At 42.0% G+C, this 17,961-nt stretch overlaps 1 protein-coding gene across 2 annotated transcripts in view; it reads left to right on the top strand.

The window, feature by feature from the left end:
* Nucleotides 1-9,130: 9,130 nt before the first annotated feature.
* The window catches only part of Carnmt1 (carnosine N-methyltransferase 1), a 31,881-nt gene continuing 23,050 nt past the window's right edge, over nt 9,131-17,961 (top strand). The window contains exons 1-3 of one of the 2 annotated variants that reach the window (XM_048429776.3): nt 9,131-9,441; nt 15,822-16,017; nt 16,748-16,911. In XM_048429776.3, coding sequence (XP_048285733.2) covers nt 9,239-9,441; nt 15,822-16,017; nt 16,748-16,911 — 563 coding nt within the window. In that variant the 5' untranslated portion in view covers nt 9,131-9,238. Of the gene's footprint in view, nt 9,442-9,556; nt 9,706-15,821; nt 16,018-16,747; nt 16,912-17,961 lie in introns of those variants that run through there. The other variant, XM_048429775.3, reaches the window with a different exon arrangement.

The following is a 17,961-nucleotide window of genomic DNA, read 5'->3' as shown; positions in this document are numbered from 1 at the left end:
TCATGTGTACACAGTTGGAGTCTGAATACTAACAGGTATTGCTTTCGTATAAGACTATAATGATCTACTTAAGGTCCATATGATCATTTCCTGGAGACCTATCCCCAGTCACACAGTGTATTCTCATTATTTTAAAGCCAAATTATGACATCTTCAATCTAGAGCCCACAACTAAAATAAAGAACTATTTGCAAAACCAGTTAGCTACAAGTCAAAAACCGGACATGGAGCTCGCCGTAAGGGACACTTGAGCTGCCTGATGTAGCTGCGGCCCCTGCTCTTTGTCCTACACACTCACAGCCAAGGACGACTCTAAATATGTTCACCAACTGTGCCACTTTATCACTCAAAAACCATAAAGACAACACGCAGTATGTAACAATTTAAGATTTTATTTTTAGTTTTTATTTTAGAGGGGCTGGGGATTTAATTCAGTTGTAGAATGCTTGTCTAGCAAGCACAAGGTTCTGGGTTTGGTCCTCGGTTCTGAAAAAAGAATTTTTTATTCTGATGCCATCTTGCAACATGTGCCAGTTGGCCTTGAACTCACCATTCTCAGGTCTCAGCCTCCTGAATGCTGGGGAATGTGTACCACCGTGGCTAGCTCACAAGGTTTTAGAAAGGAATAGACATTCTGTTGGGAACTGAGCTAAAGGCTGTGTGTATTCTGGCAAACAATCTGACTTTGTTCCACACATCCTGAAATTTTGAGTGAGGCAGGAATGGAAAAAAGAAAGAAAGAAAGAAAAACAAAACAATGAGCTAGGCTGTCTCTCAAAGGGAAATTACAACATACCATAACATCCAGCATGTAGTATGTTTACTGAAAATTGTCTTGAAAAAAAAACCCAACAACTCAAGTAGTTTCTTTGAACTTTACCTGTTATGTTTCCCTTTTTTTTTTTTTTTTTGGTTTCTGGCTTGAGATTTGTTACATACAGGTTTAAAGAAATACTGCATACTATATTGCCCTTATTCGTGCTTTTGTGTACACATGTGCTTTCATTCTCTGGGACAAGCATCTACACATATGAATGTTGGGCTGCACGGTGTGTGTTTGGTTTTGTAAGAAACTACTAGGGCCTTGGCTGAACAGCTCTCCACATGTCCTTGGACCTAGATCCTACCCCTTTCTCACTTTTATTTCTTTTCTAAAAAAAAATTTCATGTGTACATGCCTGAGCATGTATATGTCAGAAGAGATCAGAAGAAGGCATTGGAGTTGCTGTGGCTGAGGTTATAGACAGTTGAAAACCACCATGAGGGCTCTAGAAACTAAATTCAGGTCCTCAGCAAGAGCAGAAAATGCTCTTAACCATTGAGCCATCTCTCCAAATCTTACCTGTGGTTCTTATGTATAACGAGATGGCAGGGAATTCAACATCCGGAAATAAGTCTCATCTCTGTTCCTGTTCCCTAGAAACAAGATGGCCTTCAGTAATTTAGCCCCGTGTGTCAATATGGCCTGGGATATAAAGGCCAGGGTGGTCTGCTTTCTGTGGCCCTCAGCTGTGACGTAGACAACACATGCATAGTTGAGACTCCAGCCTCCCTGGGCAGCCCTCCTGAGCCTTGTCAGGATCGGCTCACAATGAATGCCAGGCTTCCACTGACCTTTGCTGCCCATCTGCACATAATGAATTGTGTAACGAATGCATGCAAGTTTTCTCTCTTGGTAGATGCGGGATTTGGAAACCACCAAGCACCATGCACCAAACTTCTCCCCACGTTCCCAGAGCAGGCAGGCCTATCAATCTACATTCTCATCAACAACAGACAAATGAAGGCTCTTTAAATACTTCCTAAGAGCTCTGTAGATTAACTGAAGAGAATATAACTGTGCTTTTTGGTTTGTGGTTATTCCTGGACATGACCGTGGCTGTGCTTTTTTTTTTTTTTTTTGGTTATTCCTGGACTTGACCTTCTGATGAAAACATTCCATAGATTCCATAGCCCTCAGTCCCCATGGTTGGTTTTGTGTTTTAGGATGATGTCTATAGGGGAAAATGATTGCAAAACAAGTTAGGTCAAGGAAGTCTTAAGTAAAAAAAAAAAAAAAAAAAAAAAAAATTCAGCTTGTTGTAAGCCACCTTGTGGGTTCTAGGAACTAAACTCTGGTCTTCAACAAGAGCAGAAAATGCTCTTAACCATTGAGTTATCTCTCCAGCCCTTACCCATGGTTCTTATAAATAAGGACATGACTGGGAGCACAGCATCCTGAAATAAGTTCGGTTGACTTAACTGGAAAGGAAGGTATCTTTAAAGAAAGTTGGGAATGTATTCTAAAGGCTCTGAGAAGTGAGAAAACACGTTTATTGAGATGACAGGTTAAGCATGTCTCAATCTATCTCATTCATCTATCCCAGAGATGCTGTAAAAAAGATATTGTGTGCATTCTACAAACAATTCAAGCAAAGTAACTTTCCAAACAAGCTCTAGAATTTAGTGACTACAGGAAAGGAGAAACTTTACAGCAGCTCCTAATGACCTTTATCTCCGAAGTGTAAAAAAACAGGAAACAGGGGCTGGAGAGATGGCTCAGTGGTTAAGAGCACTGACTGCTCTTCCAGAGGTCCTGAGTTCAATTCCCAGCAACCACATGGTGGCTCACAACCACTTGTAAAGAGATCTGGCACCCTCTTCTGGCGTGCTGACATACATGGAGGCAGAATGTTGTATACATAATAAATAAATAAATCTAAAAAAAAACAGGAAACAATCAACACATTCATGAAAAAGACAGAAAGAAAGGGAATAAGAGAAGAATATCTGACTTAAGGTTTATGCGTCCCAGGCAGGAAAATTGACTCATCTGAATCTGTTTCTTTACCTGTTAAGGGAAGGTAGTGACACTTCCTTCACAAAACTGAAGTGATAAAATAGGAGAAAACTGTTTGAAAAGATGTAAATGACACATCATTATAATAGCTTACATCATATTCTAGTATAAGCACAGTCAGAGTCATAAGGAGGACTGAAAATGTAGGCATGCATCTCGGGTGGGTAGGACAGGGCCAGGAACTTGCTGGTATGGCCCCATGCAGATTGTTAGGTTTCCTTATGTGCAAATCATTGCCATGTTTACTACATTCAAGCACCTTTGTAACAGATTCTTAAAAACCATGTTTTAACAGAGAGTAGTCATCCTTTACATAAAGAATTTACAACTGTTTACTATATTTTCCAGGATGTAGAAAACTAGATAAGTGATTGTCTTTACCCATGACATTTGGTACTGTGTCAATTAGGCTGTTCTGGCCTATGTCAATATTATGACATTTGTTATTGGTGTGTGGGGTGTGTGTGTATGTGTGTGTGTGTGTGTGTGTGTGTTGTGTAAGCAGAGTTAGAATGGCTATTAGTATAAGGACTTGCACATACTTTCCAAACACCAGAGTTGAAGAAAGATGGGAATTACATAGAAGTCTGGAAGAGCAATCAAGGAATTGGTGGATTGTGTCTGGAGAAAGAATGTAGGTGATCTGGAGAAAGAATGTAGGTGACTAGGGTGAAGACGTATTATTTGTACTCGTTTGCATTCGTCATATTAGAAATTTGAGCTGATGTTAGTGTGCTACTCTTAAGAAATACACCGAAGGCAGGTTGTGGTGGTTCAGGTCTTTAATCATGGCACTTAGGTGGCAAAAGCAGGTGGATCTTTGAGGGTTTTTGTTTGTTTGGTTTTTGTTTTCTTTGTGCATCATTGGCTGTCATGGAACAAAGTTCTGCAGACCAGGCTGGTTGTGAACTCACAGAGATATGCCTGCCTCTGCCTCCTGAGGACTGGGATTAAAGGTGTGCAACAACACCACCTCATGGGATCTCTGGGTTTTAGGACAGCCAGGACTACATACCAACTTCCTGGCCAGCCACAATCACGGAGTGAGACCTCCCCCCCCTCACACACTCACACACACTACACTACACTGAAACACTATTCCCCAGTTTCCTCTGTTGCCATGGAATGCTATAAGGCTCAGATTTTGTATCTGTATCTCAGTTGACCAGACCAGTATGTGTCCAGATTGGCAATGCCTGCTGGGAGCCCTACTGCATAGGACACAGTATCCAGCCTAATGGCAAGATCACAAGTGACAGAACCATTAATGATGAATCCTTATTCACCTAATCTGGGGAGTCAGGCATTGGCAAGCATGCGCTCAGGGTATTGTTTGTAGACTTGAAACTCGCAATCACTGATGAAGTTCATGCTAACACCTATTTCTAGTTTTCCCACCCTGAGTAGCTCATCACAGTCTAGGAAGATGGTGCCCGTGACTGTACACGTAGACATAGCACCATGGGTAAGGAGATCATTGACTTCATTGTGGACTGAATTTAGAAGATGACTGACCAGCTCACGAGTCTTCAGGGCTTGTTCCTCTTTTCTGAAGACTTGGTTAGAAACACTGCTTCTGGTTTATGTCCCTGATGATGGAATGACTTCCCTGATTTTGGCAAGGCAGTTTTCCATTGGCCACCACCCCTCTTTCCTAGAGCACTCTGCATTTGCCTTCACGGCAGATATGATACCATCTATGACATCTGTCTGCTGTAGGATGATGCTCTTGTACTCTGTAAATGTAGCATGACGGCCGGCTTGTTGGGGTTTCTGTCCTGCCCAGTACTCCACAGCCGGCAAGCCCAAAGAAAATCACACACAGGACTCCATAAGGTTATAAACTGATTGGCCCATCAGGTCAGGCTCCTTATTAGTCCTTGTAACTTACATTAATCCATTATCATTATCTATGTTAGCACATGGCTATGTACCTTTCTCAGCTGGGCAAGTTACATGCTGCCTCTTCGGTGGTCTGCGCAGGAGTGGCAGAGGAACCTCTCTGCTTCCCAGAATTCTCCTGTTCTCATTGCATCACCTCTACTTCCTGTCTGGTTTCCCCGCCTATACTGCTTGCCTGGCCAATCAGCGTTTTATTAAAATATGATTGACAGAATACAGATAATGCTCCTGCACCATTTCCCTCTTTTTTTTTTTTTAAACAAAGGAAAATACCCATAATCCATTTGTTGGGAATGTGAGTGTAGTATTTCAGGCTACTTCCTGCTGGTTGGGGGTGCTGATAGTCTTATGGGGACCTAAAGAAAATTTAGAGTTATAATCAAGTCCTGACTGAAGTATCCTGTGAGTCTCGATCATCTCAGGCAGCAGTCTTGAATCTGTTCTGGATGTAAAACTCAGACATCTGGGCCATCTATTCTTGTCGGAGATTTTTCAGGTGGCCTTCCTTGGTCAAAGGTGATTTTTCTTAACTCTGAATAAATCCAGAGCCTCTCGTTTTCTGTGGAAACAAAAGCAGAATCTCTTCTCCAAAGTAACATACCTTTTGACTTCAATTTTGAAGCCAAGGTATTTTCAAAATACCTATCTTGGGTAAGTTCAGCAGCATTTATAAACAAAAGTCTTTTAGCAGCTGTTGCTCCTTCCTCAGCATTCAAACAATTCAAAGAGAGCATAATAGCATACAGTATCAAGATTCTCTGTGTATTTTCCATCTTTATGTGGCTTTATTTTAACCTCTATTTCTTTTATTTTTACTTTTAACTTTTGAGACAGGTTCTCTGTATATATCTTTGTCCTGGAATAACTCTGTAGACCAGGCTGTCCTTGAACTCACAGAGATTCCTCTGTCTCTGCCTCCCCAGTGCTGGGATTAAAGGCGTGTGCTACCACACCACACCTTGAACTCACAGAGATCTGTCTGCCTCTGCCTCGCAGGCATTGGGATTAAAGGTGCGTACCACCACACCCAACTACTCTCTTTCTTTCTTTTTACTTTAAGAACTTTAACTTTTATCCTGCATATATTTTTAACATACTGTAAACCATTTAGAGGTTTTCTTCCTCTTTGAATCTCTCTTTACTGTATATCTCTCTTTTTCTGACCACTTGAGTCTTTAAGAAGAGGATGAAAGCTGTGGCTTTGATGGCTAGATCCTCGTGGCTGAGGTACCAGCCAGAGTTGTGTTTACTGCCACAACTCAATGGCGTTTCAAGGTCCTTGCCAGCAAGCTGCAGCATTCTGCTCACAGACCACACTCAGTCAGACTACCTGCCTGAAAGTGTCAGAGATTGCCCTGGCAGGACAGCCCAGAAAGCTGGCATTTTAAAACAGTGCAGCTTTTTTCCTGCTACGGCTGAAAACCGAAAAGCATGCGTTCAGCTTTTCACCAACACGGTTTAAGTGTTTTGTGGCAGGACCTTTTAATGAGCTGCAGGGTTTTGCAGCTAAAGCTGAGTCAGGAAGCCTCTCTTAGATGAGAGCACTTGCTTGCCTCTAGCAAGCAGAGCAGACCCGAGAAATTGCTGCTACCAAGAAAATATGCTTTACCCTATTCTTTCCCAAGCTTTCTCAGGCTTTCCGTGGATTCAGTTATCCACGTCTGGGCGCCATATGTAACATGACGGGCCGACTTGTTTGGGTATCTGTTCCCGCCCGGTACCTTACAGCTGGCAAATCCCAAAGAGAAATCACACACAGGACTCCATAAGGTTATAAACTGATTGGTCCACTAGGTCAGGCTTCTTGTTAACTCTTATAACTTATATTAACCCATTATTCTCAACTATGTTAGCCATAATGGCTCCGTACCTTTCTCAGCTGGGCAAGTTACATGCTGCCTCTTCAGTGGTCTGCGCAGGAGTGGCAGAGGAACCTCTCTGCTTCCCAGAATTCTCCTGTTCTCATTGCATCACCTCTACTTCCTGTCTGGTTTTCCCGCCTATACTGCCTGCCTGGCCAATCGGCGTTTTATTAAAATATGATTGACAGAATACAGATAATTCTCCCGCACCATGCAAAGATTTGTCACTTGTATTGGTTTAATAAAATGCTGATTGGCCAGTAGCTAGGCAGGAAATATAGGTGGGGCGACCAGACTAGAAGAATTCTGGGAAAAGGAAAGGTTCAATCTGCAGTCATAACCCAGACTCACAGGAAGCAAGTTGGAAATGAGAAAAGGTACCAAGCCATGTGGCTAAACATAGATAAAAATTGTGGGTTAATTTAAGTTGCAAGAGCTAGTTAATAATATGTCTGAGTTAATAGACTAAACAGTTTATAATTACTATAAGCCTCTGTGTTTTCTTTGGAACTGAACAACTGTAGGACCAAGAGGGACAGAAACTTCCAGCTACATCTGCCAGAAAAATCATCATAACCAGGACCCAGCCTACATTGACTTAAACCACCTTGTCATCCAATGGTGTTTCCAATACTGCTTTCCTCAGATTTGATGGAGCCCTAAATATTTATTCAACAAAATTCCATACCAACCCAAGACCCTACCCTCACTCCACTCTCCTTCAGCTACATATACCTAGAGAAGAGACGGTGAGCTGTGTGCATTCTGGCCAAGATCATAGACATTGTAGAGACTCAGACTGACCTAGATCACAGGTTTGCTACGGTGTATGCCAAGCATGCCTTTGTATGTGGGTGAGTGTAGGCAGAAGAGTTTTCTGAAGCCCAAGATAATATGGCTGCCCCAGGGAAGGGTTAAAAGGCTGGGAGACAGTGCAAAAGAAGAGGAGGCCCGAGAAGGGTATTAGCTCATGTGCTGAAATTTTACACTTCATTGTTGGTGAATTTGTTCTCCCTATTTTTATAAAATTGTCTCTGGCAATCCTAAACTATCAATAGAGGTAATGTTTCCATTTAAAAAATAGGGGGTTGGAGAGATGACTCAGCAGTTGATAATGCTTAATTGTTTTCCTGTAGGTGTTAGGGTGATGTTCCCATGTGGTTCCAAACCACATTTGCTTGTAACTTGAGCTTCAGAGCAGTTGGAAGGTTTCTTCTGGCCTCTGTAAGCACTCACACACATGTGGCATTACCCCCACTCCACAGATATATAAATTAAAAGAAAATAAAAAAATAGGTACATGCCCTGTAGTGGTGGCTCACACGTTTAATCCCAGCATCTGGGATGCAGAGGCAGGCAGATCTCTACGAGTTCGAGGCCAGCCTGGTCTACAAAGCGAATTCCAGAACAGCTAAAACGATTACACAAAGAAACGCTGTCTCGAAAAATCAAAGAAGAAAAAAAAAAGATTCACTAAAAGCTTAGAAAATTCTCACGTAAAATCTAAGTGTAGCATACAAATAAAGCATATTTAGTTAGCATTGCTTTAGTTTCAATTAACTTAAATCATAAAACTACAAAGCTAGTTCATTTTCAATTTCCTATCTTCTCAACAAAGTTTGTGATTGTTGAGGGTGCTTAACTTCTGAATAAAGTCTTTTCTTTTTACTATTATTTTGTAAAACTGCTTTGTTAGGTGGTGTACCTAACTCATCAGAGTTATTGTCTAGAATAACATTAAGTGCAGGTAGGGGCTGCTGTTTTGATGCTGAGTTTAGAGAAGAAATGAAGCAGAAAGTAAACAAAGGAAAGTTAAGCAAAAGAGAGGAAGCGGTCAGACCCAGAATGGCCAAGGGCCAACTGCTGGAGCTCAGACTGTCATGGTTTCCATAAACATTCTGCCATCAAATAGTGATAAAAGCTTTTTGTAAGTATTTTTGTGTTTTGAGGCGGGATCTTGCTATGTTATAGTTCTACACAGGTTGCTTTGGTTTCCACTGTAGCTGGGATTATAGAAGGTCGCCTCTGTACCAGGGTGGGGTTACAGTGTGCAATGGGTCGCTAACGACCTAGTGCCTCCCAGCTCCTTGGGTGCTTAGAAAATGAGTTTAAAAGGGGAACGTATGACCTTTCCTTTTTTAGTTTCTAAAGTTAAAACATTCAAAATCAATTTATGGAAACACACTTTTTCTTTCTCTTCTAGTCTCAGACCCCGCACTACCCCAGCCAGCCAGTCAGGCTCGTGGCCCCACCCACTCTGCTCTCACAGGTGCCTGCTGTAAAAAGCCCCGCCCCCACAGTGGAGCTCCACCTCCACCTGGCCCTAAGCCCCGCCCTCTAAGCGTCCTTGTACCATTGTACGTCAGCGCGTCGCAGCGGAAGCCCGGCGGCAGCGAATGAGCGCGGGCGGCCGCGGCCTTGGCCTCGTTGTCAGCGCGTGCGCGCCGAGTGCGCGAGTCCCGAAACCCTGGCGGAGCGCAGCGCGAATGGAGGCCTGAGGGCGGCGGGGGCGGGGCGCGCCGCGAGCGGGGGCCGTGGCCGCGGCGGGCGCCGTCTAGAGGAGGCCCAGCCGTCCGCCACCACGCAGTCGGGCGCGGTGAAACGCAGGCGGCTGAGACCGTGTGCCGCGGCGGCGATGCAGCGACGGCGGCGCGCTCCGCCCGCGGCTCCGCCGGCCCAGGACGGCGGGTGCGGCGAGGAGCTGGAGGTGCAGTTCTCGGCCGGGCGTTTGGGCTCGGCCGCGCCTGCCGGCCCCCCTGCGCGTACCCCCTCCGAGGAAGAGGAGCGGCTGGAGCGCGAGCACTTCTGGAAGGTCATCAACGCGTTCCGCTACTACGGGTAAGGCGCGCCCCCAGCCCGCCCGGCAGCCTCGTGGCGAGCGGGTTCGCGGGTCACCTGCGCGCGCTCCCCGAGGACGGCTTTCCCACTTTTCCCGGCGCCGCCCGAAAGAGCGTGCACTTTCCTAGAGAAGTGAACGGCGCCGCTGAGTGGCTCAAACCGGATGGTGAAAGGTTGAAGTGATCCCGGAATTCCAAAACGTGCTGCTTGGGAAGGGAAAGACAGCAGGCACCGGAGCCGGCTTTATGTTCTCGTAGTCTGAGAGTAAGAATGAAATTCCTTTCGTGGGCTAGGCATGGTTGCAGGACCCTTAAGTATGCTCCGCGTTCGTAATACAACTTCCTAACTTTAACGTTTCGTCTAGATAGGTGTTCAGATAGTCTAGTCAGAGTGTGTAAGTGCAGGTCTGAAAGGGTCTTCGTGCGCCTGGATTTTGGGGCAAAGATAATAGATTTTATTCTGGTAAGTGATAGAGTCCCCTGGTTGCTGTATTTTGAGCCTGTAGTTGGAACCAGAGAGACGGACAAGACTCCTTGTGGGTCAGACCATTGTAGATGGGACCCTTGTGCTAGTAGTACAGTTGTTTATATAAATAATTTATTTGCCCAGCTGTGACCGCCCACCTCCAGGGCATGAACTGAGCCTTACTTATTTTTAATGTCACGGCACTTGGCAATGTTGGTGAAGCTCTATTTCTAACGAATAAAACATAGTAACAAAAAAAGGACACCCCAGTAGAACCCTCTTCAGTTTTGGCCAATGCTTACAGTACTTTGTTACTGGTTTGAATTGAGTAGAGTTATTTAGGATCTGATGGTTACGTTGTAGCAGGTATGGCAGAAGCACGGAATCCAAAACCTCAATCTTTCCAATTGGGAGTACTTACTGCTTAGCTACACTTCTAGGCTCATGACAGACTGTTTCTTAGATCAAAGATTTTGATGAAATAATTTACTATTTAAACTCAGAAGGAAGGGGTTATTCTGTGATAGTAGCACATTTTACTATTGACAAATAGGAAGAATTTCGGAAACAACTTGGCACATAGTAGACTCGGTTAAACTTAGGCGTTTGTATTCAGTTTTAGTATATTGGAGCCAAGAATTGGTGCTTATTATTAGGTATTGGGTGGGCCCTTAGCCTGGGGGAGAGGACCTTTGACTTGAGACTCATCTTGAATTTTGCCGTATAGAAAAGGATGCTGTGTGCATTTTCTAGTTGTAACGTAGTTCCCGGTGCTTTCTTCTCTCTTTAACAGTTGAATGTGGAATTGGGTTGGGGGAATTTTCATTAAAGTTTTTATTTGTGTATACTGTCTGTGTGAGACACTCCAAGTCTCTGGAAAAGTAGTGTAGCCTAAGTAACAAATAAATGCCATTGAGAGGTGAGGGGTATAGCAAGCACTGTGTTGCTGTCTAACATCTTTTGACGATCTGGCCTTGAAGGGTATACTGTATACTATACTGTAACCACTACTCACATCTGGACAGATGTAAATTCACTGAAGGTTAGGATTGAGTTGCTCGGTCTCACTAGCCATCTATCAAGTGCGCCACCACCTGTTGCTAGTGTACCACGTTAGAGTATGGGTAGATGTCTTTTCATCATTAGTCGGTTCTGACAGCCAGTCCTGTTCTAGACTCCCAGCACATTTTGGAGGGCTTAGTTTTACCACTAAATGTTACAGTAAATAGAAGACTTAGATTAAAGATTACAGGGCAAGAAATGCCTTTTGGCTCCTGAGTGTACCAAAAAAAAATCTGGTGTTTGAAGACATTCATGAGAAGCAGAGTGCCATCAAAAAGTTCCTATATTTTACCAATGAGGTCTTTACAGATGTTCAGCTTGGAACACATGAGCATTGTGTGAATAAAGGAGCTTGATGGCTGCTCTAGAAAGAGGCTACAAAATCATCAAATAGCTAGTGGACCTTAGCTTATAGTTTCCATAATAGCTATGTTACCCCAAATATTGCATGATAGGATCAGACTGCTTTCAGCTCTGGCAAAATGGTCCCCCCCCCATGTTTTTATTTGTTTTGTTTTGTTTCTTTCCTGACTGTGTGTGAGGAGGGCATTTTTAGGGCTGGCCCATAAACATATGCTGTACCTCATGAAGCTGCAGACCCTCAGCCCAAACCCTTTAAGGATCTCCCAGAGTGCCCTGGAGACAACTAGATCACTCGGGGTTAAGGACTGTGCTTCCTTTTATCCAGTTCTGTGGTTGCCTGAGTGATACATAGTCTCCATGAGCAGCTAGAAGCACCAGCATGCCCAGCATTGGTTTGTTGTTGTTGTTCTTACTGAAATTGGACATTTGAAAATGGTATAGATGGAAGTTGTACCTAGAAAAATGACTAGGAGAGCAGGGGACGATGGGGAGACCTTGTGGGGAGACAGCATGCATCTAGCAGCACTCTTGCTCAGTAGCAAGCTCTTGAGTACTCTCTGTGCACTGTGGGGCTGAGGAAAGTCATTCAGAGACTGTGTTAGCTGTGAAGATAGGGGGGCACAATCTAGGCGGTGATGGCACATGCCTTTAGTCCCACACTTGGGAGGTAGAGGCTGGGGAATCTCTGTGAGTTCGAGGCCAGCCTGGTCTACAGAGTGAGTTCCAGGACAGCCAGGGCTACACAGAGAAATCCTGTCTTGGAAAAGAAAGAAAAAAGGAAGAAAGAAGGGAGAGAGGGAGGGAGGAAGGAAGGAAGGAAGGAAGGAAAAAAGGGGGACACACGCTACTAAAAACCAGTTTGGTGGTTTTAGTCACGAGTTTTGAGGTGTGGTGAGAAAATGACAGGACAGCCATTGCCTAGGAATACTAGGAAGAAAGGTCTATAATAAGACTGAGCTGCTTAGAGTGAACTTGAAATTGTTGCCATTCTGCTGTTTGCCTGACTTTACTAAGGCAACATTAGAACTATGTAGGTATTGATTAAAACAAAACTTTTTGAAAGTCATTTTGTACTTATTCAAACCTGATAATACTACTTTGGGAAATTTGTTCCCTCCTCCTTTTTTTCCCTAAACAATCTGTTGCCATAAGTGAATCTCCCAAGTTAGGTAATTTACTTGTAAGGATTAAAGCTATAAAAAGGTGGGAGTTTCAAGGTGTGGACCACATTTAATGAAGTCCTTCTTGCTGGTGGAGAGTCTATGGAGCCCTGAGGCGGTATAGGACATCACTTGGTGGAAGGACTGGGCAGCCTCCAGGTCTCCTTTCTTTTCCTTCTAAAGCCACAGTCCTGTTAGATTAGGGGCTACGCTTCAGGTACCATTTAACTTAAATGATTTCCTCTAAGTCCTACCTTCAAATACCATAGTTGTCTTACGTTTCTAACACTTTATACCTCACAATGAGGATTAAATTTTAATGTGCATTTTTGTGGCTAGTTTCAAACCATAGTAAATACAGATTGTGAACATAAAAAAAGTTCACTGCTCAGTGCCCAGTAGTTAGAAAATAGCTTAGTAAATTTTGTTTGCATAAAGTAGAATGTTAAACAATCATTTTATTCATTTTATATTTGAGAACTTTTGTCCAACCTGAGAAAAGTTCTTCCTGCAAGGATGAAGAATTATAAATGATTCTCAGACTTTGAGGTGTACCCGAATCAGCTGTGAAACTTAGCTAAAAGGCAGATTCCACTCGGTAGGACATAGGTCTGTCTGGATGTCCATTCCTAACCTCTTCCAAGAGGTTTACTACTATTATATTTGGAGTAACTATTACATGACAGCAAGTCAGACATGGGAAGACAGATACCTCATGTTTCTATGTGTGGAATCTAAACAGTCGCACATAGAAGGAGCAGGATGTAGTTAACCACCAGATGGGAGCGCAGGGGTGAAGATGGGGTAAATAACACTTTGTGTTCCATAACTGTGTAGAACTAGAATTTGTGAATTCGGTCTTAGGTCATGAATGACTTTGTCTTTAACAGCTCCAAGAGGGGTAAATGTGGAAGGTTAGAAGTAGTTCCTTCTAGAAGAGGGCTTGCTATCTCTTTCCCGGGGGGGGGGTGTAGTTTTACTTTTCTGGGTTTTTGTTTTGTTTTGTTTTTGGTATTTCTACTGTGGGTTTGGTAATACGTAGAAAGTAGGTATGTCTGCTATATTTGCATGCTGTATTTGCCAGACTGTCACTGTGCTAAACCCCAGTGTAAACAACTTGATGGAGGGCAAATGTATTTGATGCACTGTTTCAAAGGTATCAGTCAGCTGTGAGAAATGTTGACTGAGCAGAGCGGCTGGTCTCCTGGCAGCCTGCAATCAGAAAGAATCTGGAGAAGATTCCCAAAAGGGTGTCCCCTTGCCCTGTGATCTGTCACCTCCTGCTACCTTGTAGAGTTTCTAGAACCTCCCCCAGAAGTGCTGTTAGCTAGAAACCAAGCCTTTTGGTATATGTTTCTTGGGTTTGTTTTGTTTTTCTCTTTTTTAAGGAAAGGGACTTCATATGCAAATCATAAAAAGTGTTTATGCTCACTAGTTTTCATAACCAGTGAAGGCTGATGGAATGAACAGAGGACTATAATGATACCTACCTTGTGGGTATTGTGGAAATTTATTCCAACCAGTCTGTTATGTACATGCTTGGTAGTTACTAAATTTCAATAAATGATACTTCCATCATCATTATTTTACCTTGTTTTATCAAGACACTTTGAGGTGTATAAGGATCCCATAGTAGTAAGACTGGAGAATGGACCTACAGTCCCCAAAAGTCCATACAGCCACTGCCCAGGTGGCCTCTAACATTACCCTCAGGGCCTCTCTATCAGAATGCCACACGTGCTTTTAGAAACATGACTGTAGCATGTGTGTATAGCATGAGCTTCATCTGTGCTTCTTCATGTTTCACAGAAGATATTTACATTTGTATTTTACAGAAGCATTTGTTTTATTTGTATTTAGAGAATGTAAAGAATGCTACGCTGAGTACCTATGAGCCACCGCCCCGTATCCACAGTTCATCACACTCGTGGCACACACACACCCCTGTCCTATTACTTTTTCTCACAGAGAGTGTTCTTGAAACATTTTCTTGCGCAGTCACTTGAGGTCTAAACAGTATATTGTTTAATATATAAAATGGAGTTGTATATCATGTGTCCTTTAATTTGCTGTTTTCAAATATTTGCGTTCTTGATTTTTATCTATTATGGTTGTGGTAGCGCTTTGTTCATTTCTCTGCATTCCACTGTAGAGCTATTATTTCTTCATCCTGACCACTGGTAATGTCCTTTCTGTGGTCTGTGGGTTTTTTGTTTGCCATTTAACAGTGCTGCGGTGAAGGAGACTTGTGTTTCTTGATTGTGTGTAAGATTATAATTTCTAGCTCATAGGGCAGATGAAACAGTAAGCTTTACTAAGTATGCTGTTATTTTACAAGATGGTGTGCATTCACCATTAGTGTGTAAATGTTCTGAGTTTTTCCACAGTTTTACCAATATTTGATCTAGTTTGGATTTTTAGATTTTTGCCAGTTTCGTTGATGTAAAATGACACTTATGTGTGAGTATATATTTAGCTTCTAAAAATGAGGCTCTCTTTTTTACTTCCTGAATAAACAATCCCCAAAGAACCATTCTACTTAGGAAGCTTTTGAAATACAAATTGTGAATTTTACATTTGGAACTCTTTAGAATCTTAATTTTCCATTTGCTTAATACTTTGGTATTATATGCTTTGTATTTTTCAGAATTCAACTTGGACTGGCTTTTAGTTATTTTCAAAACATTTTTTATTCTATATTATTACTATTTTGATTCTGGGGATTCAGCCTATACTCCTTAAGCATGCTGGGCAAGTACTTTGTCACTGAACTATATATTCAGACCTTTTTTTGTTTTGTTTTTTGTTTTGTTTTGTTTTGGAGACAAGGTTTCTCTGTAGCTTTGGAGCCTGTCCTGGAACTAGCTTTTGTAGACCAGGCTGGCCTCGAACTCAAAGAGATCCATCTGCTTCTGTCTCCCGAGTGCTGGGATTAAAGGTGTGTACCACCACTGCCCGGCTATTCAGACCTTTTCAATGTATTTTTACAGCAGCATGTTACGACTTGATGATACAGGAATCTAAGCCAATTTTACCCAAAATGTTTAATTTGAAAATTTAAATTATTAAAAGTAATTGTAAATTAATCTTTTTCCTCTTATTAGTACACATATCTGTTTTTACCATTTTGTTGTTGATTGCTCTAAGAAGTATTCCTCATGAAGTAAAAACATAAGCTTTCTAAGCTGATATTCTTCCAAAGTCAAAGGATAGTAAATGAGGGCAGTGTCCAGCATAGCTAAGGAATAGTTATGTGGGATGGCAGTCTTAAAGTATGGTTGGCCTCTGGCGAGAGTTTTTCTTGACAATTAAACACCTTTTCTGTTTTAGCACCAGTATGCATGAACGAGTGAAGCGAACAGAAAGGCAGTTCCGATCACTTCCAGACAACCAGCAAAAACTGCTTCCTCAGTTTCCTCTCCACTTGGACAAGATCCGGAAATGCATTGACCATAATCAGGAAATACTGCTGACCATTGTGAACGATTGCATACATATGTTTGAAAATAAAGAATATGGAGAAGATGTATGTGAAACTTATTCTGTCCCTTTTCCTGTGAGGGTAACCGTCTGTATGTGCAGGCCTTGAGCAGGTCATCCACTCTACTGAGAGGGTGTTTCCATGTGATAAAGCTGGAACAGCATGCTAGGGATTGCATTTGTTTGCTGTTTATTTCTTAAACACCTAGATAATTGGTAGTGCTTTCACGTGTTTTCAATCTTATATAGTATATAAAGGACTTTAATTATTTGAAAGACTTTACTAGCTGTATTAATTCCCCTTGTTGCGTTTTCAGTATCTTCTATTTGTTAATATTCATCTTTTATTTTAAAATAGGAATATTTTCACTTAAATATTAAGTGCCTGGCAGTAATAGGAACTGAAGTCTCTGTATTCACATGGTAGATGGTACAGTTTGGTCAGTCCAGTGCTATTCATCAGTGAGCTGGAAGGAATGTCTTCCCTCTCTTGGAGGGTGGGATGGCCTGTCCTTATAGCAGCTCAGTGCTGGTCCTTTCCCAAGTAAGGACTGCTTCACTTTGTGGTCGTTTTATGATTAATGATTCTTCCCTGTTGAGGGCAGAAGTGAGAGCACCGGACGTTTTTCATGAAGGCTCTCAAGCTGCACTTGAGCCCCTAGGTGAGAGGCTAACAACTATCCACTGACCCACCTGTATCTTAGTATGCTCATTTAATCATATTCAGAATTGACTTTCAGAAAATAATTCTTTTCTTTCCCCTCCCTTTTTAACAGGGCAATGGAAAGATTATGCCAGCATCGACATTTGACATGGATAAGTTAAAGTCTACATTGAAACAGTTTGTAAGAGACTGGAGTGAGACTGGCAAAGCAGAGAGGGACGCCTGCTATAAGCCAATCATAAAAGAAATCTTAAAAAACTTCCCCAAGGAGAGCTGGTAAATACTGCTGCATTTCTGACCCCTTTCTTTACGGCGTGTAAGCACTTAGCCACGACATTTCACCTTGTGATTCATTTTCATAGCCGCTCTGTGCCTGCATGTCTTTACATGTCTGAGAGATCTGTTTGTTACTGGATGCTGCAGTTGGGTGACGTCGGGGTTTTTATGTTCTGTAACATTTACTCTAGTAATTTTAAAAAACAATTTGAAACTAAAGTTAGAATAAATATTCATAATCAATAATACACACTACTTTATAAGTTGTTTTTATAGCAAAACAAAAGTGATAGATTTTACTTTATCTCATTATGGCATTCTTAAAAGAAATGAGGGGTCCAGAGATCTACTGACCAGAGAGATTTAATTAACTTTTTGAACATAGAACCTTTCAGACATTCGGAAGCTTATGGTCTGATTTTCAGACTAACATTCATAAATGAATACAATGAAATGCATGGCCTCAAAGAACTGGTTATTTTGAAATAAAGTTACTGAAATCTTTAAAAAGCAAACTTGTGGAGGGCTGGGGTGGTACTTGCTACAATACATGAGGGCCTGTGTTTGAATCCCTAGCACCTGCTTAAGAAGCCGGCTCTTAGTAGTCTGAACCGAGAGACCCTATCTTGTCTCAAAATTAAGTTGGGAAGCAACTGAAGAAGACACTCGTATACATTTCTAGTGACACAAACACACACATACACACAGACACAGATTCATATAAAATAAGTAATGTATCTTAATTAAGCAAATACTGTGCTCCTAGGTACTTTTTACAATGTATTGATTAAATACAACCTGGCAGTGGATATACGTAATACATTAAGAAAATACTGAATAGTTTGTACATTATTTTTCATAAAAGTGTGATTCCTATTGGTGATAAAGTTATAGATATTCCTAAATTTACCATTACTCATTGCCTACATTTTGTAATTGAAGACAAGTATCAATTAAATATTATTGTACTTAGAATCTGTTTGGGGCTACAGAGATGGTTCAGTAATTAGAGCCTGTACTTACTGCTCTTGTAGAGGACCCAAGTTCAGT

This window comes from Myodes glareolus, chromosome 7 (genome assembly GCF_982192425.1).
Source record: "Myodes glareolus chromosome 7, mMyoGla1.1, whole genome shotgun sequence".
Classification (NCBI taxonomy): domain Eukaryota; kingdom Metazoa; phylum Chordata; class Mammalia; order Rodentia; family Cricetidae; genus Myodes; species Myodes glareolus.
This window is presented reverse-complemented; position numbering and strand designations above follow the sequence as displayed.